At 43.6% G+C, this 26,923-nt stretch overlaps 1 protein-coding gene across 3 annotated transcripts in view; it reads right to left on the bottom strand.

Annotated features, from left to right (window-relative positions):
* Window positions 1–26,923, bottom strand: part of ARFGAP3 (ADP ribosylation factor GTPase activating protein 3) — an 80,961-nt gene that overhangs the window by 23,968 nt on the left and 30,070 nt on the right. For all 3 annotated transcript variants that reach the window (XM_037915100.2, XM_037915108.2, XM_037915115.2), the window contains 3 exons: window positions 24,992–25,038; window positions 23,732–23,877; window positions 1,405–1,530 (listed from right to left, as the gene is read on the bottom strand). In XM_037915100.2, coding sequence (XP_037771028.1) covers window positions 1,405–1,530; window positions 23,732–23,877; window positions 24,992–25,038 — 319 coding nt within the window. The remainder of the gene's footprint in view (window positions 1–1,404; window positions 1,531–23,731; window positions 23,878–24,991; window positions 25,039–26,923) is intronic.

The following is a 26,923-nucleotide window of genomic DNA, read 5'->3' as shown; positions in this document are numbered from 1 at the left end:
GCAGCAGTTCTGCAGAAAAGGATCTAGGAGTTACAGTGGATGAGAAGCTGGATATGAGTCAACAGTGTGCCCTTGTTGCCAAGAAGGCTAACCGCATTTTGGGCTCTATAAGTGGGAGCAGCAGATTGCCAGCAGACCGAGGGACGTGATTATTCCCCTCTATTCGGCATTGGTGAGGCCTCATCTGGAGTACTGTGTCCAGTTTTGGGCCCCACACTACAAGAAGGATGTGGAAAAATTGGAAAAAAAGAGTCCCGCGGAGGGCAACAAAAATGATTAGGGGGCTGGAGCTTATGAGGAGAGGCTGAGGGAACTGGGATTGTTTAGTCTGCAGAAGAGAAGAATGAGCGGGGATTTGATAGCTGCTTTCAACTACCTGAACAGGGGTTCCAAAGAGGATGGATCTAGACTGTTCTCAGTGGTAGCAGATGACAGAACAAGGAGTAATGGTCTCAAGTTGCAGTGGGGGAGGTTTAGGTTGGATATTAGGGAAGACTTTTTCACTAGGAGGGTGGTGAAGCACTGGAATGGGTTACCTAGGGAGGTGGCGGAATCTCCTTCCTTTGAAGTTTTTAATGTCAGGCTTGACAAAGCCCTGTCTGGGATGATTTAGTTGGGGATTGGTCCTGCTTTGAGCAGGGGGTTGGACTAGATGACCTCCTGAGGTCCTTTCCAACCCTGATATTCTATGATTCTAACTCAAGCAAATTGCAACCCTCATTTTTTGAAGATCTCAGGTAACATCCAAAAACCATACTTTTGAATTGTAAAATATTTTAAAATGTGTACGAATTAGAAAGCTTACCAATATAGGACATCCAAAATCTATGAATAATTAAGATTTGGGGACAGAGGGGGAAGCTTTGAAGTCTGCACTGTATATTTTCTAACACTGTCAAGCAAGCTTGTGAACATGCCGGCCATCTCTTCTGAATTTAAAGCTTGCTAAGCCTGCTTTTTTAATGACTTGGAGCTCTGAACAGGAGCTGTGTTCTAAGCTTACAGGATTTGGAGCTCAGTAAAAGCATACCAGCTAGCTCCCGGACAGTCAGCTAACTTGAGAAGAAATTTGGTGGAGAGGCACAATTACAATAACCTTTGGGAACATAAAGTCAAACTTCAGTTAGCTGACTGTTTTGGTTAATGTGAGATGCACTGTACATAATATAGGATTTACCATACCAGCAGGCCATAAAGTCCAGTATCCTGCTTTTAAGAATGGCAAATACCAGATTCTTCAGCAATAGATTTAAAAATAGCTCTGGTCAATTATGTATTTTCTATTTCCTTTCTGATCCCTGTGATATTAATTATATTACCCTCATCAAAACATGCATAAAGTCAAGGGTAAATTTATAGGGCTATATAAAAGCATTTTAATACAGTTTACAGAATTTCACATACCTTCTGTTGCTACCAAATCCCATGCCAAGTCTTTCTACCTCAGTTTTCTTTTTACCAGCTATATTTAACTTTTCTTCTTTCATTTGAATTTCAAGATCCTTGTAGGCCAATCGTAAAGATGATACACTAAAACAAAAATACACAGATGTATAATAAATGTAAATTAATTCTTAACCCTTTGTTCCCCATCCAGTAACGTTAGTAGGAAAGCAACAGAAAACTCCATTTGATAATAAAGATAATATGGCCAAATTAACACTGCTGTAGGAACCTTTACTTTTGCATTTCCTGATTTATTTTAAGTGCTCAGTATTAATGCATTCAGTTTTTACAATCATTTCACACAAACTATTTTTGGGTAGATAAGGTGGCTAGAGGAGAAAGCCAGGGGACAGAAGAGTCAGCATGAACAGCCAGTGCATCAACCTGTGTTTAAACATAGATGTACAGGTCAGAAAGTAGGCAATTGTGGACCTTTTCGAATTGCACACCTTTAGACCAGTGGTTTTCAAACTGCGGGTCCCGACCCAGTACTGGGTCGCAGAATGTAAGGTTTGCAGGGGTTCTGGTCAGCACCACCAACTGGGCCATGAAAAGTCCCATTGGCGGTGCTGCCTGGCTAATGAAGGCTAGGCCTTACCTGTTCCAACAACGCGCTGTGCCCCGGAAGTGCCCAGCAGCAGGTCCAGCTCTTAGGCAGAGGGGCCACAGGACTCTGCGCACTGCCCCGCCCCAAGCACTGGCACTGCGCTTCCATTAGCCAGTTCCCAGCCAATGGGAGCTGGGGAGATGGTGCCTGCAGGCAAGAGCCACACAGAGCTGCTTGAGCGCCTCCGCCTAAGAGCCAAACCAGCCGCTGGCCACTTCTGGGGCGCAGCGCAGTCCGCAGTGCCAAGACAGGCAGGAAGCCTGCCTTACCACCTCCGTTGTGCCACTGACCAGGAGCCATGTGAGGTAAGCCCGCACACCAACCCCCTGCCCCAGCCCTGAGCCCCCCACCAAACCTGGAGCCCCACGCTGCAGCCCTCACCCCTGCACCACAACCCTCTACCCCAGCCCTGAATCCCTCACGTCCCCCAAACCCCTCATCCCCAGTTCCGTTGGGTCGCAGGCATCAATTTTCTTCAACTGGGTTGCCAGAAAATTTTTTTTAAAACCACTGCTTTCGACTGTTGTATTGTGAAAATTCGATCTACAGTTCTCCTCTGTTAAGTCTGCCCATATGTGTTCCCCCCCCCCAAATTTTTTTTTTTTTACCATATGCTCTCATTAAAGGAGTGTTTGTATGCCAAGTTTCAAGCATCCAAATATACCAGCGTTTGAACATGGTCGAAGAAGTATAGCCACAAGTATTCTTTATCCTCTGAAATAGACAGGTGAAAAATTTTTCCTCTACATAAAAAGGAAAAAAATTGCTCCTCCCACATCATAGTGGGTGTGGAGGATGGGCAGCCTTGGTTGAACCAGGAAGGGGGAGAGCTCACACCCAGACTTTAGCTTTGCCACTCCTTGCACCTCAAACTGCATGTGGGAGTGTGCCTGGGGTAGGGCCACCTGAAAAGCAATTGGCCACCTGAAAGCAATTAAGGGGGCTAATTGGATCTCATGACTGCCCTCCCCCCATTTAAAGCTTTCCCAGGCAGCCAGGAGCCATCTTGCTGTGATTGCTGCCCCACCCTCACTCCCTTTGAGGTATATATCAAGTTGTATTTCCAGGATGCTGTGTCCAAAGGATCACCTGTTTTTAGGATCAAGAAAAAAAAAATTCCCCCAAGACAGTAAATTGACAGAATCTGGAAAGTTTTTTGTCCCCCTCGCAGAATTGTGGACATACAGTTTAGATTAAAAGGAGTAAGAATAGAAATTTAAATATTAGGAGGTAATACAGAAGTGTTTAGTTCATCAAAGCTTGCAGGCGATGTCCAGTATGGATAAAGGCTAAAATGAAAGAAGTAAATGAGAACTGGGATATGTCTGATGGACCTTTTGCTGTAAGGAGATGGGGAGACATGAAGTCTTCTCAAACTGAGGTCCCTTTTGGTACCCTCTATCCCACATGGGAGGGATGGGGGGGTGGCAACAGGATTCAGAAGTGAGATGAGTCCTAGGAGTTAGGCAGAAGAGGATCTACCACAAGTTTCTGGTTACATGGTGAGAGCCCTGTAACTCCACACTGGATCCAGTCAAATGCCTGGTATGAGAGAGAGGGTGGAAGTACAGTGCCCCTCCCCACTGTTAAGTTAATAAAGATATCTATCCCTGTGTTTGTTTTTCATTCACCACTGTGTCCTGATCAACAAACTCAGTTTTAGGCAGACCAATTAGAGAAAGTTTCAGCCCTAAGGAAGGAATTTTTCAGGACGTTATAGGTAAAACAGAAAAAAAATTGTTTACAGATAATTTCCTTTCCGCTAGCAGCGTCTCCCACAATTCTTGACATCTTGGCTACTCTCCTCTCTCTGCAGCTCATGGAGGCAAATCAGTGTTGGAGCCATGGGGCCATGTCCCCCTGAGGCCGCTTTATAGAATTATTCCCAAACTGTAACACCTGCATAACATCATTAATAACAAATATTCCAGAGATGATAATTGCCTGATAATGATTCCACTTAATATTTGACTCGATTCATACGCCATCCAGAGTGGGTAGAACTGTGGGAGACAATGCTAGCAGAAAGGAAATTATCAGAAAGAAATTTTCCATTCTGCAACTCAGTGTCTCCCACAATTCTTGAAGTCTAGGAAGTAGTGAGCAGCAAACAGATGTAGGGAGGGTTACAAAAAGGTCAGAAATAAGAAAATGGTATCCCTCTCCATCTATAATATTTGTTCAAAAAGCAAAATCATAATCCAGGCCATTGTGTGTAGAACCTTCCTGCCAAAAGTATGCCTCTGCAGAGGATACAAAGTCTACCTTGTAGCACTTCATAAATGTGACAGCATTTGACCAGGTGGCCGCCTTACAAATTTCCACTGTGGATGCATTAACTCTTTCTGCCCATGAGGTTGCCAGGGATCATGTGGAGTGTGCCTGACCCCTCACGGAACCAGAATCTCTGATGCCTTGTACGCTTCCACAACACCAAGCAAAAGAGGACTTAGAGGATCCGAGTCTCTGGCATTTCAGATGAAAGGATACAAATAGGGTACCTGATCTCCTTGTGGACTCTTTCCGTTTGAGGTAAATTTTCATAGCCTTTCTGATATCTAAGGACTGTCACCTCTCCAATGTGGGATGCTGTGTCCTTGGACAGAATGAATGTAGAAGCACTCCTTGGGAAACTTGGAAAGAAAAGGTCACCTTTAGAATAAACGATACCGGAGTTCTGAGCACCGCTTTGTCCTCACGACACATGCAGTAAGGTTACTGCACAGAGAGCACTGCCAATTCTGACACTCACCTGGCAGACATGATGAATTTCAGAAGACAAGTTTTCAGGGACAAATAAAATGATGACATTGATGTAAGTGGTTTGAAGGGATGGTCTGTCACAGCTCTCAGTATAAGTCCCACTTGAGAAAAAGAGGTTCAGTTGCCAGTGTGGCTAACTGAACATCACACTGCTAAGAACAGACATTTCATGTGCAATGGTGCCGGGCTGGAGACCTTTGTCAAAACCTTCTTGCAAAAAATTCAAGATAGCTGGAATTCCTGGACTTCTAGGGTGTGCCTCGTGTTCCTGGCACCAGCTGCAAAATTTGGCCTAGATAGAGGAGTGCTTTCAAGGTCGATACTCTTCTAGAAGAAAGAAGCATTCTGATGACTGGTGGACAGACTCAGCAATACTAGTGCTTCACTTTCAATAGCCAGGCTGTTAGATGCAGCCAGTTTGGGTCTGGATGAAGCAGAGGACCTTGTGAGAGGACATCTTGTCTCTCTCAGAGCTGTAATGGTGGTCCCAATTTCAGCTCTATCAGGTCCCAAAAACCAGGGTCTCCTAGGCCATTATGAGGTTTCCAGTATTACTGTTGCCTGTTCTTGTTATTTTCTGGACCACCTTCCCTAATAATGGGAAGGGTGGAAACGCATTGAGGAGGTGCTGTGGCCATGTGTGTGATATGGCATCTGTCCCCATGGATCTTGGGTCCAACTTCTCTGGTGAACTACTTTGGGTCTCTTTGCAGCCACGTACTTTGCAAAAAGGTCAGTTGAGGACAGGCCAAACTATTGGACAATTAACTCTAAGACTTCATGATTCAGGCACCACTTCAAACTGTTCACCTTGCATCTGCTGAGCCAGTCTGCCTTCTGGTTTAGGTCTTCCTTTATGTGAACTAGCCTGAGGGAGAGAATGCTCTGCCCACGGCACGATTTTCATTACTTTGGTGTGTAGCCCTGGGCTTCTTGTTCCCTGTTGGTTGTTCACATATGAGACTGTGGTTGCATTGTCTGACTTAATCAGAAAAAATGGTTACCTACTTTTCATAACTGTTGTTCTTCGAGATGTGCTGCTCATGTCCATTCCATTCTAGGTGTGTGTATGCCCACATGCACAGTTGTCGGAGATTTTTGCCCTAGCAATATCTATAGGGTTGGCTGTGGCACCCTTTGGAGTGCTGCACTCATGCATCGGTATATTAGGCACTGCTGGCCCTACGCCCTCTCAGTTCCTTCTTGCCGGCAACTCTGACAGAGGGGTCGGAGGGCGCGTAATGGAATGGACATGAGCAACACATCTTGAAGAACAACCATTATGAAAGGTAGGTAACCGTTTTTTCTTCGAGAGCTTGCTCATGTCGATTCCATTCTAGGTTACTCACAAGCAGTATCCCCGGAGGTGGGCTCGGAGTTCGTGATCGTGTGGCTTGCAACATTGCTCTACCGAAGCCAGCATAGTCTTGGGCCTGCTGGGTGTGTAATGAGACGTAAACATGTGGAGAGAAGACCAGGTAAGCTGCCCTGCAGATATTTGGAACAGCACCTGGGCCAGGAAAGCCGCCGATGAGGCTTGCACCCTAGTCAAATGGGAGGTCACAATTGCTGGTGGAGGCCCTTTCGCCAGATCATAGCAGCAGCAGATACAGGCAGTGATCCAGGATGGAATTCTCTGAGTGGACACTGGACGACATTTCATCCTGTCTGCCACCGTGACAAACAGCTACATTGACTTATGAAACGGCTTGGTCCTTTTGATGTAGAAGGCTAGCGCCCTCTTGATGTCTAGAGAGAGTGCAATCTGCACTCCTCCTCCCACTTATAAGGTTTTGGAAAGAAGACTGGTAAATTCATGTCCTGGCCCATATGAAACTGTGAAACTACCATGGGCAGGAAAGCCAGGTGCAGATGCAGCTGAATCTTGTCTTTGTAGAACACTATATAGGGCGGCTCCAAGGTAAGCACCCTAATTTCAGAGACCCTGAGGGCAGACATTATAGTGACCAGGAATGTAACCTTCCAGGAGAGGAGGAGAAGGGAGCAGGAAGCCGGAGGCTCGAAGGGGGGACCCATCAGTAAGGCTGAGAGTTTGTCACAGAGGTCATGGAAGTCACAGATTCTGTGACTTTCCATGACCTCCGTGACTTCTGCAGCAGCCAGTATGGTGGACCTTGGGGGCTGCCTGAGCAGCTCGGGTGACCCCCAGGGCCAGCCGCACCGACTGATGTTGGGGCAATCTCAGGCCACTGTGTCCCCCACCCCTCCAGCAGCAGGAGGAATTTGGGTATGGGATGGAGCTCAGGGCTGGGGTGCTGGAGAGGGTGAGGGCTCTGGGTGGTGCTTACTTGGGGGGCTGGTGTTCCCCAGAAGCAGACACATCGCTCTGCTCCTAGTTGGAGGCGGGGCCGGGCAGCTTTGCACGCTGCCTCCACTTGCAGCTCCCACTGGCTGCAGTTCCCGGGCAGAGGCAGCACACAGAGCTACCTGGGATACCTCCACCAAGGAGCTGAGTGAGGGGGATGTTGCCACGGAGCCAGATAAGGAGCCTGCCAGCCCCGCCAACTACCCCCCAACACCAGCTGGGGGTTCAAGGCCACCGCCTGCCCCCCAGTACCTACAGCACCTCCCGGGCCACCCCTCTCCCAAGATTTAGTCAGGGATATATAGCACAAGTCACGGACAGGTCATGGGCCATGAATTTTTGTTTATCGCCCATGACCTGTCCATGACTTTTACTAAAAATACCCGTGACTAAAACGAAGCCTTACCCATGAGCCATGACAGCACAAGATTCAGGTCCCAAGGAAGGACAGGGTCCCGGCCGTGGGGGTAAAGTCACTCCAGACCCTTCAGAAACCTGACTGTCATGTACTGAGCAAAAACTGACCTGCCTTGGAGAGGAAGATGGAAGGCCAAAATTGCGGCCCAATGGACCTTAACAGATGAAAGAGACAGATCCTGGAGCTTGAGATACAGAAGGTAGTCCAGGTTCAACTGCAATGTGGCCTGCTCGGGACAAATACCTTGGTCCGAGGTCCAGCACATAAACCGCTTTCATTTGACCATGTAGGTCACTCTGGTGGAGGGCTTTCTGCTGCCCAACAAGACTTGTTGGACACGGGCCAAGCATTCCTGTTCCTCCGCATTCAACAATGAAGCAGCCAAGTCATCAAGTGCAACGCTGCCAGGTTCAGGTGCAGAAGACTGCCGTGGTTCTGGGACACCAGGTCCAGCCAGTGGCCCACAAGAGCATGCTGAACCAGTGCTGGCACAGCCAAGCCAGCACTATGAGGATAACCTTCACCTCATGATTTTCATGAGGACTCTGTGGATTAATGGCACTGGAGGAAAAGCATATATGAGGGCCCCCGACCATGGGAGCAGAAAGGCATCTGACAGGGAGCCTCCGTCAATCCCCAGAATCAAGCAGAACACGTGGCACTTCCTGTTCTGCCCGGACGCGACAAGTCCACCCAGGGAGTCCCCCACCTCTGGAAGAGGATGCTGACAACATCCAGATGGAGAGGCAATTTGTGGCAAGACCAAAAGGTCCTTCTGAGGTGATCTGCCAGCATGTTCCTGGCCTTGGGGAGGTGCGCAGCTGCAAGATGAATAGCATGCTGAACACAGAAGTCCCATAGCCGGAGAGCTTCTTGGCAAAGGAATGACAAGCGGGCTCCACCTTGCTTGTTGATTTGGAACGTAGCAGTGGTTTTGTCTGTCAGAATCTGAACCACCCGGCCCCCTCAGATGAGGCAGGAAATCCTGGCAGGCCAAGCGAGCTGCTCTGAGCTTTCTGACGTTTATGTGGAGGGGGTGATTGTGACTCAACCAACATCACTGCATACTGAGATCACCCAGGTGGGCCCCTCACCACAGGTCTGAGGCATCGGAGACCAAGGTCACCAATGGGTATAGGGCCGCAAACGGGACCCCCTCCAACACCAATACGGGATTCAACGACCATGCGAGGGACGACAAGATGTGGTGCAGTGATTACCATGATTACATGGTTTATATTGTGTCTGTTGGGGATGTAGACCAATGCCAGCCACGCCTGTAGAGGCATGAGATGAAGCTGAGCATACTAGACCACATAAGTACAGGCTGCCATGTGGCCCACCAACCTCAGGCATGCATGAGCAGTGGTGAGAGGGTAGGCTCGGACGTAAGAGATCAGGTCTGTCATGGCTTGGAATCAGACCTTGGGGAGGAAGGCTCTGTCCCAAGTGGGGTCGAGGACTGCCCCAATGAACTCTATGTGCTGCACTGGAATTACAGTATATTTTTCCTCGTTTATTAACGGACCTAGATTGTGACAGGTAGAGGAACCAGATCGAGGTGCTCTTGCACCTGATCCCGGGAACAGCTCTCACTGAGCCAATAGTCAAGGTACGGATAAATTCAGACAACCCGACGCCTCAGGTAAGTGACAACTGGCTCCATGCACTTCGTAAACTCTCTCGGGGCTGATGAGAGACCAAAGGGCAGAGCTGTGAATTGGAAATGGCACTAGCCCAGCGCAAAACGGAGTAACCATCTGTGTTCTTGGAAGATGGAGATATGGAAATATGGGTCCTTCAAGTCGAGGGCGGCATCCCAGTCTTAGGATTCTACTCCTGATATTTCCTTTCCCCCTCATTTCCTGAGAGACCTTCTCTACTGCCCCCAGACGTAAGAGGTTCTCTACCTCTTGGGTGAGAAGTTGCTCATGAGAAGGGTCCCTGAAGAGGGACGGGGAAGGGGGATGGGAGGCAGCCGAGAACTGTAAAGTGTTGTTCAGTATCCTGATTACGTGGTCCGCATGGTTGCGAATAACCTCAGACCGTTGGGTACTCAACATAATATCTTTGGGCTACACCCTCAAAATGCCTGTCTCTGGCCCACCTGGTGTCTTGAAGGGCCAGGTTGAGCAGGCGAACGGGAAGTCAAGGGGCAGTGTCCCTTAAACCCCTTGTCTCTGTCCTTTTTCCTCTGCACCGTGCTCTGAACCCGGTGCCGGTGGTTTGTCGAAGGAGTGGTGGGAATACAGAACCAGCATCATCAACATGTCCCAAAGGTTCCAACAAGGCCATTGAGCAGGCCATTGGCCCTGCTGCCAAACCACTGCCATGGATGTTGTGCCAGTTTCTGGTGCCAATGGAGATCCATGCCTTCTTGGCAAGGGGCTGAACTCCAGCTCCGACTTGGACCCCTTCCAGTGACCAAGGTGGGGCTGTGTAAGCCTGTGTTCACCAGCTGACCATTGTTGGAGAACAATGCCTAGAGGGTGGAGATCAGTGTCTGTCCATTGAATGGTACCAGGGCGATGGGAGATCAGTGCCGTGACGACAAGTAGTCCTGCGCTGGTGGGGACCAATGCCTGGGAGATCATCCATGCGATAGGGACCTGCACTGGGGCAGTCTCTGGCAAGAGGCTGGGTAGTACTGAGAGTACAGAGACCGGTGCCTCAATTCCAGCGTTCTATGCCTCATGGAAGGAGAGTGAGGTGACGGAGACCGAGGTTGCGGGGCCAGGGTTCTAGGTTGCAGGGCCAGGGACATACGCCTATGATCCGGGGGCCGATGGCACTCCACTGCTCTTTGAGGGGAGTCTCATGGCAGGCCTGCCCTTGGATTGCAGGGCCTTAGCCATGTCCAGCGCCTGGTGCAGCATCTGTAGTACTCGCAAGTCCATGAGGTCTTCAGGCGTCAAAGGTCCCAGTAGCAGCCAGGGTCCCCTGCTGCTCCCAGGAGTTGGAAGTGGATCCCTGGTTGGGCTAGGGGGTCCAACCGTAGCAATATCCCCTTGCAGCTCTGGGGCAGGCACATGGCCTGATCTAGGTCCTTTGCCCAGAGCCCCCTTCCCCTCCTTAGATGGGTGCCGGGGAGCCTCTTTTCTTTTGCCACTTTTTGGGCACTGGAGAGGGGGAATGGTGCCGGGCGGAGCCTGGTGCCTGCGGGGGTGCTCCACACTGATGCCGAGGTGCTGGGAGTGGCTCCGACACCGGACAAAGTGCAGCCTCCATGAGGAAGGCTTTCAAGTGGATATCCCGCTCCTTGCAAATCCTGCATTTGTCCTGTATATGGGATTCCCCAAGCACTTCAAACAGCTGCTGTGGAGGTCACTAATAAGCATGCATGATGAATATGGTTTGAAGCCCAGAGAACAGGGCATGCCCCACTCTGGGGCAAAGTCCTAGCCGTGACTCTAATAACTAAAGTAAGAACTAACACTTAACTAAATGGCTAAGTACCTAAGAACTATATACCAAGAAGATCAACAATGGGCTGTTAACAACCTCTAATATTCTTGCAATGAAAGACGAGGCGCTCCGACCAACAGTCACGGGCGGTAAGAAGGAACTGAGAGGGAGTAAGGCCGGCAGCACCTAATATACCAGAGAGTGCCGCTGCTGACCTTATGGATATTTCTAAGGCAAAAATCTCCAACACCACGTGGGTCCGCACACACCTTGAATGGAATCTATATGAGCAAGCACTCGAAGATGAACATGGTAGCCCTCAAGGATGGATGGGAACTTTCACAGCACCAGCCTGAACGCTCCTAGTTCTAGAAGGTTTATCTGGGGACCTTTCCTCCAAATTCCAGATGCCTTGCAACATTTGGGATGCCGGGTGTGCAGCCCAGCCCTTTGCGATGGCACTGGTTGTGAGGATCACGGGATCTGGAAGGGATACAGGCGGACACTGGGCAGACCACCATTTTAAGGAGTTGAGCACCTGTGTCAGAACCCTCAGTTGATCTTTCATGCACTCTGGGGAGTTGTCCCATATCTTTAAGATAAAGCCTTGAAGGCAAGTGATGTGTGAATGCACCCATGGAGTGATCTCTGTGCACAATACTAGGAGGCCTAGTAGTTGAAGGCTCAGTGTAGTAGTGGGCCTCTTGCAGTTCCCAAACAACGTGAGATCTTGACTCTTCTGATACTTCTCGAGAGATGGCTATATCCTTGGCTACCAAGGTGTATGTCCATTCTCAAATGAGTTATATGGGTGGACCAAATCAAGGAGCTTTTCTTGGTGTTAATAATAAAGCCACAATTCTGCAGGATATAGCTGTGTGTGCTGTTGCTGAGGATCGAACTCTGATTAAAAATGTCATCCAGGAAGTGGTACAGGTGAATCTCCTGTGACTTGAGTCTGGCTATGATTACCACCAAGAGCTTTGTAAAGATACCTGGCGACCAACGACAAGAAAGTCTATTATTGAAAATGCTTCCTGCCATAGGCAAACCTTAGCAATGGCACAGTTTGATCAGGACGCAGAGGTATGCATCTGTCAAATCCACTTATGTCAGAAAATCCCCAGGGACAGGGATGACACCAAACAGGTTGAAACGCTGGTTTCTTCATCAACCTGTTGAACCCTTTGGAGCTGTAGAATGGCTCAGATTCCCCCTGTATGCTTCTGAATTATAAAGAACCTTGAGAATCTTTCTTCAGAGGGAACGCGCTCTCTTTCTCCCATACCCAGGGGACAGAAATCTCATTTTGGAGTAGACCATTCTTTGCAGGGTCATTCGATATGGCAGACTGGATGAAAAACACATGGAGTGGAGCCCGTGATTTGGGAGTATCCCTGACTCACTATCTACGTGACCTACTGGTCCATGATTGAAGCAACCCATACCTCCAGGATACTGGAAATCTTGCCTCCAATCTTCAGCTTCAGGCAGAGACCAATGTGGTCTTTGACATAAAGAGGCTTTGGGAGTGACCGGATTCCCTCAGGCCTTTCCTTCTGAGCCACGGTTCCACAGCTTTCCTCTGGAGAACCTGCTGTCTCTTCATGGCTATTTCTGAGAGGATGAAGGCCAGTCTGTCCTTTCTTTTAAAGGCATGGAAGGTACTCTTTAGATCTTGTAGCACTGCCTGCCACTACCTTGTCTAGCTTCTCTCAAAAAGTCAGGGCTCCCGTGAATTTGGTAGAACACCGCACCTGCTTCGCACAGCTATCCACCTTCCAGTGATGGAGTCATAGATGGAACCTGGTCACTGAGTTGGAGGCCATGGCTTTGGCGGAGAATCTCATTGCCTCCACTGAGGCGTCAGCAATGAACGTGTTTATCAGGGAAAGTCAGGGTGATAGCTATCCTTGAGGGCTCTGAGATCTTCCAGACAATAGAGAGATGCCCTTGCAAATCAAGCAGCTGCTAGGGATGCCCTGAAAGAAGCAGAGGAGGCCTCAAAGACTTTAAAGTAGCTGGTTATGCTATCTGTAATTAAGAATGTGATCAGTCTGTTATAAACTCTGGCCTTCATTTTTCTATCTGTGGGAATCATCAGGAGAGAACTCCCCTTCTGAGGGGATAAACATACCTTTAGCCAGGGATGCCAAGTCAGTGTCAACCTTTGGTATCTCAGTAATTGGGATTTTTGGTTTATGAATCCTATAGAAGCGGAGAGAATTTCTGTTAATCTCATTCTTCCATTCATCCCTGACTATATCCTTGAAGGAGTGTAGGGAAATTGCAGCTTCAGGGGAGGATTTAGAGGGGAGAAATTTGCTCAGAGGCTTACTCTCCAGATTATTTTTAAGATTGAATCTGAATAGTGGATACAACCTTGCTGCACCTGGCCTTGAATTTCTCAGGGGAAAAAAAAAAAAAAAAAACCTTTACTGAGCATTCTCCAATTCTGATTGGAGTCACAGCCTGACAATTCACCATTCTCTGTGAAGGATGAAGTGGAAGAAGAGTCAACAGACTCACAGTCCTAGATCTTCGACACTTTTTGTTCCCTGTTTTTGCTTTCTTTGATTTTTTAGCTTTTTTAGCTTCCTTAGAGAGCGTACAAGCTCCATTGCAGCTTCTGTGAGGCCTTTTGCAGCTAGCCTTGCTGAGGGCCCTAAATCCTCTCGGGAGATCTCTTTCCAAGTCCACCCCTGCTGGATCCCATTCCCCCAGGAGAGGAACAGCTTCCAGACCCCTTCTGGCCAAATTGGAAAGGATGGGGTGTTCCTACAACTCCTACTTCTTTTATCAGGGGACTCAGGACCCATTTTAGGACTTGTGAAGGACAGGATTTGTGACCCTGTAAGTCTGCTCTCTCTGTTCTCCAGAGGCCCCTTGGGACTTACCCCCTGAATCAGCTGACTGGGGTCCCCCTTGTCATCCTTGAAGCCTGTCCCCACTCTGCCCATAGTCTCCTAATCCATTTTTTCCCCACATCGGAGTCGCAGTTGCTCCAAAAGGGTATGGGATCCTACATACCTGTGCCACCCATAGCCCCAGGACATAGACTTAGGGACATAACACTGGTGCAGGCTGAGCACAACTCACCATCTGCTGAGCCTGGAAGGGCAGTTTTACTGATGGAACACCACTTGGATGTCATTTAGTGCTTTTTAGGCTGCTCTAGCATACTTGGAAGGTCAAAAGGAGCCAGAAGGCAGGCACTGCAGCTGAGATGACAGGGGGTTCCAATGCCCAGCTAAAAAAACTGGCCTGAAGGGAGAAGGGTCATTGCTCACCACTGCCACAAGTTTTGACAAAGAGGTCCCCCCTCCCAGATGTGAAGGCAGGAGCTGTAAAAACCACCATCTGCTTGCTGTGCTGCCACAGAGGCAGAGAAATGTACAGTAGGCAGGAACGGAGGGGGCATGGCCAGTCCATGCAGCTCCAAAACTCTGATTTGCCTCTGTGAGCAGCGGAGAGGAGAGCAGCTCAGATATCAGGAATTGTGGGAGATGCTGGGCTGCAGAAAAGGGTGTTGTAGTGGGAACAACTGTGCTACCTTAACAACAGTATTTGCTACTGACTAACCCTTTAACTTAAGCAACATATGAAAGTTAGGGTTGCTGTGATAATTCTCCCACGAGTCCAAACTTTTTCATGTAAAATCTCAACAATAAGGTTATCTTAATGTACTTGTTGCATTTCCTGGGAGGAGGAATTATGTAAATGGGGAAGTGTGTGCATATTTCTACTTAAGCACGCAAAGTGAGATTCAAGCAAGTGCACATCCTAATATACGCAAGATCACATTTATACAAACTTGTTTTAGTATACATGTAAATCAAGTAGAACTTTTAAAATTAAACTTTATTTTTTCCAGAACAACAAAGGTATTTGAACTAAGAATAAAGTTTCAAAAATTTCTCCTGTATTTTTGTACCCACAAAATGATTTATAGGTGTCAATTAGAGTACCTGCCTCTCTAACTGATTCACAACCACAAATCAATTGCACATGTAAAACACCAGTGTAAACTTCACCCACAAAGAAGACAGCCAGCCATCCTTTTGAAAATCTGGTTATTATGTGGTGAAAAATATACATTTTTCATACTCAAAGTGACTGATGGAATTTTAGTCCAACTAAATTCAATTCAGGGCTCAGAGTCAATACATCTTCTCAACTATCTAGTGTCACTTTTGTGATGATGTATTCTGACATGACTTCCTGGTAATTGGCATATACACAGAATTTTTAAAAAGAGTACTGTCTCTCCAGTATGTGTTCAAAAGCCATCTTCAAAACGCTGATTCCTTTGCTTGGTTCTGCCTTCTGGCTCTCTCATTTCCACATATAATCATGCTGCCTCCATATTTTTGGATTATACAAATGAAGTAGCAGGATAGCAAGTACCGTTATACCATCGGCAGTTAAGAATATGATCAGCCTCTGTTTCAAATCCCAGTGCTTAGAAGTTTATAATAAAAACCAACTAAGACAAACCCTCCACAGAAGATCTTAGAATGGAAATGAATTACAAAGTTTTAATCAGATATTTCAGTATGAGGGTTAGATACTGTACGTGCACATTAAGTGTTTTCAATTTCAAAAAGGTTTTTAATATAAATGCATACCAGCCAGTCAGATACTAAAGAATGCTGACAAGCCATTACAATACTCCATGTTATGTATTCAATTTAACCCCTTACTGCTGATTTAAATAAACCATAATTAGTTGATTAGGACATTCCCTAAAGCAATACAGTGCTGTTAAAGAGTGCCAAAATGCAGAAGTATGCAATATCTTGCCTCAGCCACGAAGGTAACATTTAAAATCTTGTAGCACAGGTATACTTAAAATAAATGCATATTCAAAAATACTTTTAAAACATATTAGTGGCCCCCTTAAAAATTATTAAGGTACATCAGGGAAATTGTATTCCTGTGGCAATGTGGTTAGCTACAGTAATAGTGTACTCCTTACTATGTACATTTTTAAGGCATAAATGTACATATCCCTGAATATACAGTTATACTGCATCACCCAAAAACACAAAGGGGCAAAGGTCTGGTCTTTATATGACTTATAATCTTACACAGATGGATATATTTCTTCAAATAGTAAAGAGTGAAAATGTCAAACTACATTTAAAATTATGATTGTGACAAGAAAATTACAGAATGAAATCTTTGAAGTATATTTTCTCAATGAATATATAAAACCTACTAGTTCTAACAGTGAGATATTTACATACATCTCTCAGAGAGAAAATATAATCTTAAACATTTGATTACTGTCACTTTCTCTCCACAAGCACATTAGCTAAAACTAAAAAGTCAACCTTACCTTAACATTTTAACATTTAAATTTAACTCTTTTTAAAACTGTGTATGGACATATATATCCCAGAAAAGTCAATATGCACAAAAGTAAATCTGAAAAAATGGCCAAAAATCACTAAGTTGAAGGTGGTCTATAAAGGAAAGCAAGTTTCTTAAGCCTTCATGTACTCCTTTAAGTCTACAATTCACTGAATAAAGTGTTCCATAATGGAAGACATGAAAAAGGTGTATAAATAACAGTCAATGGAAATTAAAGCAGTTATGATAGTTAGGCAAATGGATATATAACAAAAGAAATAAAAAAACTGCATTAGAAGTAAACGTAACCAAAGGGAGCTTTTTCTTGGAATTATCCATTCTGAAGCCGTGCATGTTTTTATATGCTGAGAAAACTTTCACTTTTAAAAACATGCATTTTGACTTTTGCAATTATAAATAAAAAAGACTTACTGTTACACCTCTGTGACAGCATTAATGAAACCAAGAAAATAAGAAAAATACGTGTCTTCAAACCAGGGCGTATCTTTCAGGCAAGTATATTAAGTTCTTATTAATTCCCCCATTTACAGCAGGCTCTATTATAGGGCAACTGAAACTGGTTGTGCCAAGTTCAATTTGAAACTTCTACTAGACTTTAATTTTTAAAAGACCAACCAACCAAGATTTTAAGGACTGAGCTGAAGAGCACAGTTTATCAAGGATATTTTAGCAACATCAAACCTTCAGATCTGCTTCTGGTTAAAATAAATAGCATGTTGATGGTTCTGAATAAGTCCACTTATCCACTCTATTGCGGAAGGACAGAAAGGATTAAAACCCTAGAAATCTTGTACACAAGAGTTTTAAATTATGCACTACCTCAAAACTTTTGTGAGTTGAAAGCAATGTTTACATTGTAGCTATTTTATGAAGTCCTATTGAATTTTTCCGAATTTTTAAATTAAACTCAGCAGAGATATTGTTTGGAGCCCAGTGTGAGTTAAAGTATATTCATGCTTCTCTAAATTTTGTATGCACTGCCACCTAGAGGTTACAAATCAAAGAGTAAGCATTTTAAGGAAAAAAAACAGAAGACTTGCCTATAACTGGAGTGAGACAAGATTGCCTACAAAGATCCACATATTTGGGGTATGTGTGTGCACCCCACACTTTTTGCCACAAGTTTCTAGGGGGTTCTGGCCACGAGGGTCACATGTATGCTTCCTCACTGTTTCAAGCTCTTTGGGCCAAAGCCCCAGCCCTGTCCCTCCAATCCTTCCATTACCTAGACTCCACAGAAGTAGAAACACAGCATGGGTCCTACAGATCTGTGAAGGCAATCATCTAAAGAACCTCATTAACTGATGTATAGCCTGTTTTCCTTCATTAAGTACTGTCTTCACAGAGTCACACTTGGAGATTGGCAAGCAGTAATACTGGCCCTGAGGAAGAGATAACTAATTAAAAATATAATTAGTCTTCCAAATTCATTATCAAAACTAGAAGACATATACAGAGATTCATGCTTCTTAGTTATGGACAGAGCACCAGGTAGCAGCTCTATTATCTATCATAGGGATGTTTCTGAGACAAAATTCAGTAGTTGCCTTAAAGCTAGTAGAATGTGCCTTAAAGCCCATGGGAGCGAAGATCCAGTGCAAGATCATGATAAGTTTGGAAACAAAGTGATAACACTGTGTGTCTGTCTTCACTAAAACGGTTAGCTCAAGTTATTACACTCAAGTTAACAAAGCTCAAGTCAGAGCTGCCACACTGTGGCATAATACTTGAGCTACATCGAGTGATTGGATTGGCATCTAACAAGTTGTGCTAACTCAAGCTTGTAGCCTGTAGCTGCAACCCCAATGCATTACTAGCTCAAGCATCAGCATTACATGAGCTTCACAACCAATACCCTCTGAAGGTATGTTTATATTGCAGCCAGTAGTAAGCCTCCCAAGCAGGGTCAGGATGGATAAAAATCAATGATTTAAAAAAAAAATTGGATATTTTTTATTTAAATCAGATTTTTTTGACAAAATGCTTTTTGAAGAAAAAACCTATCTAAAGATAAAGATACATTATAGCTCAAAGATATCTCATTATGGAATAAGGGATTATAAATTCTAATTCTATAGTATGAGACAATATATTCATATAATGTTTAAAAAAGTTTTGCAAATGAGTTCCAATAGTTCATGGATTAGGGACCCAATTTTATGGGATTCCAGGGGCTTCTGCATAGATTATTTAGGTTAATCTACCCAACTGGACTCAGTGCTCAGTCTAAAACAGTGGAGGGCAAACTACACCTTGAGGCCAGCTCTGGCCCCACGCCATTTCCAGAAGCGGCCAGCACCACGTCCCTGCAGTCCCTGGAGGGAGTGAGGGGGGGAGCAGAGGGCTCCGCACGCTGTCCTCGCCTGCAGGCACTGCCCCCCCCCCACAGCTCCCATTGTTCAGGAATGGGGAACTGTAGCCAATGGGAGCTTCGAGGGAGATACCCGCAGGCGAGGGCAGCACAAGGAGCTCTCTGCCCCCACCCGGGGCCACAGGGACGTTGTGCCAGCTGCTTCCGGAAGCGGCACGGGGCCAGGGCAGGCAGGAAGCCTGCTTTAGCAACGCTGCGCATCACTGCCACCCTGGAGCCGCTCCAGGTAAGCGGTGCTGGGCCGGAGCCCGCACCCCAAACCCCTCCTGCACCCCGCACCCCAACCCCCTGCCCTGAGCCCCCAACCTCCTGCCCTGAGCCCCCTCCTGCACTCCGCACCCTTCCCTGCACCCCTGTCCTAAGTCCCCTCCAGCACTCCACACCCCTCTTCCACCCCAACCCCTTGCCCTGCCCTGAGCCCCTTCTTGCACACCGCACCACCTCCCACACTCCAACCCCCTGCCCCAGACCTACATTCATGGTCCTGCATGCAATTTCCCCACCTAGATGTTAAGTTTGCCCACCCCGGTCTTGAAGATACTATCAGAGACGCTTAGTTTTGCAGTTCTCAAACTGTGGATTTGTGTCTCCAGAAATAACATGCTTGTTATAACAGCAAAAATGTGTGTGTGTTGATAGACAGATAGTATATGAAGGTAAGAAATAACAGACCTCAACGCTATTGTCCCTCTGCAAATTTGTGTACACAGAGTCAATCCCTTACCTCTCTCTAAAAGTGCAAAGTTTCAAAAAGTTCAATGAATACAAGATTGTTGGGGGCGGAACAGATCTGGACAAGGAGAAGAAGTCTGGAGAGAAATGTGAGAAGGGAGGGACAGGCAGTAGAAACAAAAGTGAAACTGAGCAGGAAAAAAAAGGAGTACTTGTGGCACCTTAGAGACTAACAAATTTATTTGAGCATAAGCTTTCGTGAGCTACAGCTCACTTCATTGGATGCAGCTGTAGCTCACGAAAGCTTATGCTCAAATAAATTTGTTAGTCTCTAAGGTGCCACAAGTACTCCTTTTCTTTTTGCGAATACAGACTAACACGGCTGCTACTCTGAAACCTGTTTGAGCAGAATATTCCAGAAGTCTTGACGTCTTTCTGAGCGTAGCCTTCATTGATTTGAGATCTACCATACCATTCTGTTGCTAGAAGGGAAAACCTATAATGGCAACAGGCCATAAAAGAGACCCAGTTTGGGATTATTTTAATGAAGTTCCTCTACCTGTGGGTAAGACAGGCATGCATGTAAAATGAAAACAGTGCAACAAAGAAATGCAAGGCCCGGTTGCCCGAAACAACCCATGAAACATGATGAAACATCATCATGAGAAGTGTTCCTTCTCAGGAGGAAGCTGCGTTGAAGATGATGAAAGGAACATGTCTGAACATGCAAGATCTTCAGGTTGGTAAACTTTTTTATTTCATACTTCTTTCTTAAGGACTGCCTGTCTTCCTTCTGGACTATTCTTGAATTCTCATGTTTGACCAAAGAATATAGTGGTTATTCTATATACTACCACTTTAGATGCAGTTGTGATTAAAAATAAATAGCCGAAACAGGCAGATCTTCCTTTTACAATTTCACCTTTAAAGTAGTACTGAGTGTCTGTGAATGCAATGAGTAATACTAAATGAGCAGTATGGTAATAATAATTAAATAACTGCATTGACTTATTTTGTTTAGGAGAATCCATCCTCAACACACGGGATTCTGAAGACTATCCACCTTCAAGATCACCATCATTTTCCATAGTTTCAGAGTTAGCTGCCAATGATAGTATTTCAGTCACATCATGTATGTCACATAGCCACAGTGCATCACTTTTAGCAAAAAGAAAAAAAATCTCCATCATCCAGAAACTGCCATAGATAAGTCTGTGATAAGAACCAGCAGATTACATAAAGAGGTAATTGACAAAAATTGCCCTGTTTGTTTATGCAACAAACTCTCCTTTCCCTATGATTGAGAACCCACACTTAATTAACATGGTTCAGTCATTAAGACCAGGATATGGTCCATACAATAGAGCAGATGTCACAGGCAAATTGTATGGATAAAGTGTATGAAAGAGAAATTGAGCAGTGTGCAAAAGGTCTAGAGGGTGAAATTGTGAACCTGAGTCTTGATGGGTGGAGCAATGTCCACAATGATCCTGTTGGATGTGCTTGTGTGACAACAGAAGAAGGGAATGTCTCCCTTACAGAAACAATTGATACATCAGGAAATGCACACAGCAGAATACTTACAAGAAGTAGCAGTAAAAGTTATAACAAACTGAAAAAAAAATTCAAATGTCTAGTACGCAACTTGGTCACAGACAATGCTGCAAATGTAACCAAGATGAAAAGAAATTTAGAAGAGTCCCAAGCTAATAACATACCGCTGCAGTGCTCATTTGATGCACCTCCTAGCCAAAGACTTCAGTGTTCCAGAAATAAAGGCTAATGTTGTTGAAATTGCAAAATACTTCCATAACAACCACTTTGGAGCAGCTGCTCTGAAAAAAGTGGGAGGAATCAAGCTAACTCTCCCACAAGATGTGCCACAAAACTCAGTAGTGAACTGTTTTGAGCACTATATCAAGAACTGGACTAACCACATGACAGTTTGTGAACAAAATCTGAAAAAATAGATGGCACTTTCACAAAGTTCTCAACACTGTGCTAAAGAGAAATGTTGAATACATGCCGAGTACCCTGAAGCCTATTTCTGTAGCCTTGACAAAATGCAGAGAAATAGCTGTTTTATTGCTGACGCTGTTGAAATTTGGAAGGAACTGAGTGAGATCTTAAAATACAAGCATTAAAAAAACCGAATGGGACAAGCACTATCTCCAGCTCATTTTCTTGCAAATATTCTCAATACTCGGTACCAAGGTCAAACCTTAACTGCTCAAGAAGAGGAGTTGGTTAGGACATGGACATCCAGCAATCATCCCTCCACAATGCCAACTAAAATAAACTTCAGAGCTAAGGGTGAACCATTCAAGAAATATGTTTGTTGATGTTTTAAAGAAAGTCACACCAATGAACTGGTGAAAGTCACTTAAGCACTTGGATTCAGAGACTGTTGAAGTGACAATCTCACTTTTAACAGCAGTAGCGTCTTTTGCCGGTGTAGAAAGATATTTTCTTCCTTTGGACTAATTTATTCCAAACTAAGAAATCATTTGGGACCTGAAAAAGCAGGAAAGCTTTTTTTCTTTTCCAGATTATGAACAAACAGGAAAATGAAGGTGAAGATGACTGACTTGGCTGCAGAAGCCAATATTTTAAGTTTCTCATGTTCACCTGGCTGACATTGTCGATTTAATTTTTTTTTAAAATATATTTCATTTCACTATTTTACTTAAACAATTTTAACAAAAACAAACCTGATTTTAAAAAACTTGAATGTTTAACTAAATTCAAATGCTTGTTTTGTTAAAATATTCTATGCTTGCTGTTGAAAAAAAAAATCCAGAATACATAACGTTGTTTTAGTTAAATAAAACAATTTAAATGTCTGTCTGGTGATGTTCTCCTCCTAATACAGCATGACAAGAAAATCCTTCAAATATTAATGATTAACCTGTTGAATTGGAGATAGTTCACCTCCCAATGACTTCATAAATATCTGATTCAATTACCTTTGGTACATTAAATAACCAAAAAATCATTCATTTTCTGATATAGCTGTAAAACTAATCTGAAAAGTTTTCAAAATAAATCACTTAAAAATGTATAGTGTGTAACTTCTAAAATTGAAACCTACATCTATAACTATCTCTGAGTTGTGAAGAATATGTATCAAGGTTATAACATCCAACAAGAATGCACTTTTATGAAGAAATCCATGATTAAATCAAGTCTTCCTGACTAGTGATTTAAATCAAATCCACCCCGGCCAGGGTAGACCTATGCTAGTGGTGTGAGCTGCACACTAAAAATAGCACTGTGGACATCACAGCTCCTGCAGCAACTTGGGCTAGCCTCTCGAGCTCAGACTCAGGGAGTCAAGTGGACTTGAGAGCCCAAGTCACAACAATTATACTGCTATTTTTAGTGTGCTAACTCAAGCTCCATAGATAGATAGTAGTTCCTGTCTATCTATCCACACTGGGAGGTTTGTTTCTAGCTGCAGTGTAAACATACCCTGATGGGACAGCAAGCCTGAGTTTAAAGCACACTAAACTTGAGCTAGAGATTTCTACGTGCGGATGGGAACTGGGTTAGGGATAACACTTGAGATATATCTTGAGCTACACTGCAGCAAAGACAAGCCCTATGTAAGTCGTAATTTGAATTCTGGATGACCCCCATGGGCTACAAACAACCTGGGGAACTCCCAATGGGTTTTTGAAGGAGGGCGCCCTTGGCCCCAGGAAAAGGAGGATTTCATTTTGCAACACTACATATTTACACAAGTCAACTGCTAAATATATTTAACTTTGTTGAGAATGACCATAAAACTAGAAATAATGAAAGAAAAACATATAGCCATCTGAAATCTGCAGGAAGAAGCTACAGAGGTTTCAACTAGATGCTCCAGTTACTGGAAAGAACCAAGGGACAGGATGGGTACATAACTCCTTACATAGCTTTGGGTCTCAATGATCATTACCTATGGAATACACAAGGCAACCCACAGGCAAAAGTATTTTAGAAGGTTCTGATAAAGACATAGGATGTGCCTGACACAGTCGATCATGGATTTGTACAGGTAACAGTACTCAAACTACTCCTTGCTTTTAATAGAAGATGAAACAGGAAATGGTGTTTCATTGTATTTCTTCACTATTGCCAAAAAAAAGTTTCTCATGTTGTTGGTATTATTTTTAAACACAGCTTTCTGCAAGTTACTTTTCCACTCATATAAGCTACATTATTTCAGTAAAATACAAACATCAACTGAAGCTTTATTTGCACCAAATAGTACTTGGTGTTATTCAAAATGTTAGCAGATAAATCTAACGAAGTAACTGTTGTGTTTTAACTTGTATAAGTATTTCATAAGTAATTCATACTTACAATGGTTCTTCCCTCTCAGTTCTCTTACTGACATGTAGATCTTCCTGTTCCCTCATTTTATCTACAGCTTGTGCTTGCTTTTCAATCTCATTAAAACTCTTGCTGCTCACCTTCTGGGCTCCCAGGCCACCTTTTTTGGCACCAAGCTTTATTTTAAAAAGAAAAGAAAAAAGAAAGGCTTTATATCTATAGGTAACTATATTAACTGTCCTATGGTTTAGCATATTTTTGATAAAAGAATCAAGTACTGTACCTGATTCCACAGAATCTGGTATCAGTAATAAAAATTCAGAGTGGAGAAGACCATACAATATGTTCCTAAAAGCTACTCTCGGCCCCCCTTTGATCTTCAGGAACTTATTTAGTCTCCCAAACAGCAATTACAGCCTGGTGAACCTCCTGCAGTTTGTCAGACCTTGTTACTATTGTGATAAATTCTATACTGAACACCATAAAATATAAAGGAGACTCAGTTGTTATTGGGATAGGAGCTTACATGCAATTTCCTAGCTCTCATATATTTAATTTCTCAACCTTAACATTTCATTGTTAGTTTTTGCATTAAGTTTATCTGTATCCATTAAAAAAAAACCCTGAAGTACACAGGACAGAAGGCTTTTTTTTTTTTTTTTTTTTTTTTTTTGGGGGGGGGGGGGGGGGGGAGAAGGTCAAGCTATTTTTAACATAAAAGTACTGTCACAAAAAGTCTTAGGCCCTGCTCCTCTAATTCACTTAATGCAGCACCTATGAGCCAAAGTACAGCTCTACTGGCTTCAATGGCAGTGCGCTTGCATACAGCGATTTGCCGGATTGGGGGCAAATGTTAAATGTAATTGAAACCATGAACATGATAAAATACATACACAAAGTCAATTCTGCTCTCGGGTATGTATACAAAATGTCTACTGAATGCAGTTAATTGCATATGTACATCCAGATTCAGTAAGTGCTCAGTATTATAGTATGAAATCAGAAAATGACTTATAGATGATAAAGTACTCCACCCTATAATACTACTACTAGTAAACACTGAAACAAATGCATCTGAACAAGAGTTTAGAAGACCATTTTGTTTATAAGGTTGTTGGATATTTTGTCATAGTTCAGATTTTCTAATTTGTTTAGTGATGCATATTGTTGCTGATACAAAATAGTCATTGCACAAACCACTTAGATAAAAAAATTCTGTATTGCTGCTTAAATACTTTTAAAATTCTAAAAAATGATATAGGACAAAATATGTATTAATTACAAACTTACCCCCTTTTTACCTTGATTTTGCTTCTTTTTTATAATGGAGGTGCCCTCTGCAAAAATTAACAACCATTACTTTGGCATATAACTTTACATTTATCCAATACTTGCAGATGCATATTTCCACAATTTAAGTCTTGAATGATAAGTTTTGCAGTTCATTCTGCTGGTTTAGAATACTGCAGTTTCTATATGAAGAAATTTAGAAATTAGCTGTATCACTATACTTTAATGTTTGATGTATCTTGTTTTCCTGTTTGTAAGTGTTTACAATTTATGGTTAAATTTTCAAACCTGGGTGCCTAAAATCAGACTCCTAAATAGGAGCAAAGGATTTGTCAAACCGGATCAAACTCAAGGTTCACCTAGTTCAGTATCTTGTTTCTAACAGTGGCTATACATATATAACTCCTGTGGACATCACTGGGTTTTGTGGATGCCCAACCTTTCTGAAAATTAGGTGATTTATAATCTATATTTAAATGCCTTTTTAAACTTACTTTTTTAGAGTGCTCATTTAACTGTTTTTATTTAAGTGCATAAATATCAATTTAAGAATCTAACTTTAGGCACCTAAGGTTTGAAAACTTCAACCATAGCGCATAATACTAAATGTTGAGGTGTGGAAATGAAGTGAAGTTACTTTGCATAATGTCCATCAAAATCCCTAAAAAGTAGATTTTTGTTCATAAGACTTTAATAGAACAGAGTGAAGAAAATTTTGTACTCTTTCACAGTGACTGACACATTAAGCCAAAGCATATAACTTTCATAATAGGAAATCTCAGATTATTCTCACTATAATAATCTGAATTTCCAATGAATGTTTGTGTACACTGTTAAATTTGTTTAAGCTCTAAATTAATTGGAAGCCATCTTACATGACAGAGAATTATAGGCAACAGGTGGTCTTTCAATGTTCAATATAAATGTAAAGGCATTTATTTTAATTCTGTGGCACATATTCCTTGAAATATGAAAAACATGTACCTAAGGCATACTACTCTTCCTTAAACTTAATTAAGTACTAACAAATAATTTCCAAGTACGAACTGAAACTCACTTTGACCAAAGACTTCAAATCTCCGTATAATAATAGTACCTTCATAATAACTTGCATTTACTATGAGGACATTGGAGCTGGAGGTGTAATTTGCTGCTTGTGTAGATATCTGAAACTCTAGGTATGCACTCGGACCAGCTAGCCTGTCCTGCTGCTCATGCAGCCGTGGCTATGCTGCTATTTTTAGTGCACTAGTTCAATCAGAACAAGTGCAGGTATGATCTCTCTAGCTCCAGTTATACGTACCCAAGAGATTTAACTTTTGGAAAGTGTGCCATGTTTTATTACATAGTTGTCGTTTCAACGTTTTATTAGCTACAGACCTATCTCCAGCTCCAAATAATGCTGTGAAGATTTTTTTTAATGAAGTTATTTTTGCCTAGTATTTTTCTATGTATAAATCTGCAGCAGAATCTGCACCACTCAATAATGAGGACACTCAGATATATTTGGATGGGAGGATGAATCTGCCTTTCCTATACTCTAGACTAATTTCCAATTCATAAACAAACCCAACTTTAAAGATACTAGCCTGGATCATCCCTTCCAGGGTTGGGGGAAGAGAATATTGTTTCTGCTGGGGGGTTAAGTCACAGGAACAACTCCTGTAAACGTGGCAGACTCAGTGATCCACAAGAGCCAATCCATCCACACAAAACCTAGTGCCTCCGCACTAGCTCAAGCCTCCAGCATCCTCTTCTCTCTCCCCCTGGTTGCATGGTCTGTATTATCTTTTTTGCCTAAGCTACATGGGGCTGGACAATGTGTATGCCTCTGGTTGGGCCCCATTCTTCCCCAGCCCCAACCCTCTCAGCGTACACTTTCTCCCCACATGCACCCCGGAAATACAGAGAGATTTTAATGGAGAGAGAGAT

This window comes from Chelonia mydas, chromosome 1 (genome assembly GCF_015237465.2).
Source record: "Chelonia mydas isolate rCheMyd1 chromosome 1, rCheMyd1.pri.v2, whole genome shotgun sequence".
NCBI lineage: Eukaryota > Metazoa > Chordata > Testudines > Cheloniidae > Chelonia > Chelonia mydas.
Note: the sequence above shows the minus strand (reverse complement) of the source record. Positions and strands in the feature narration are given on the sequence as shown.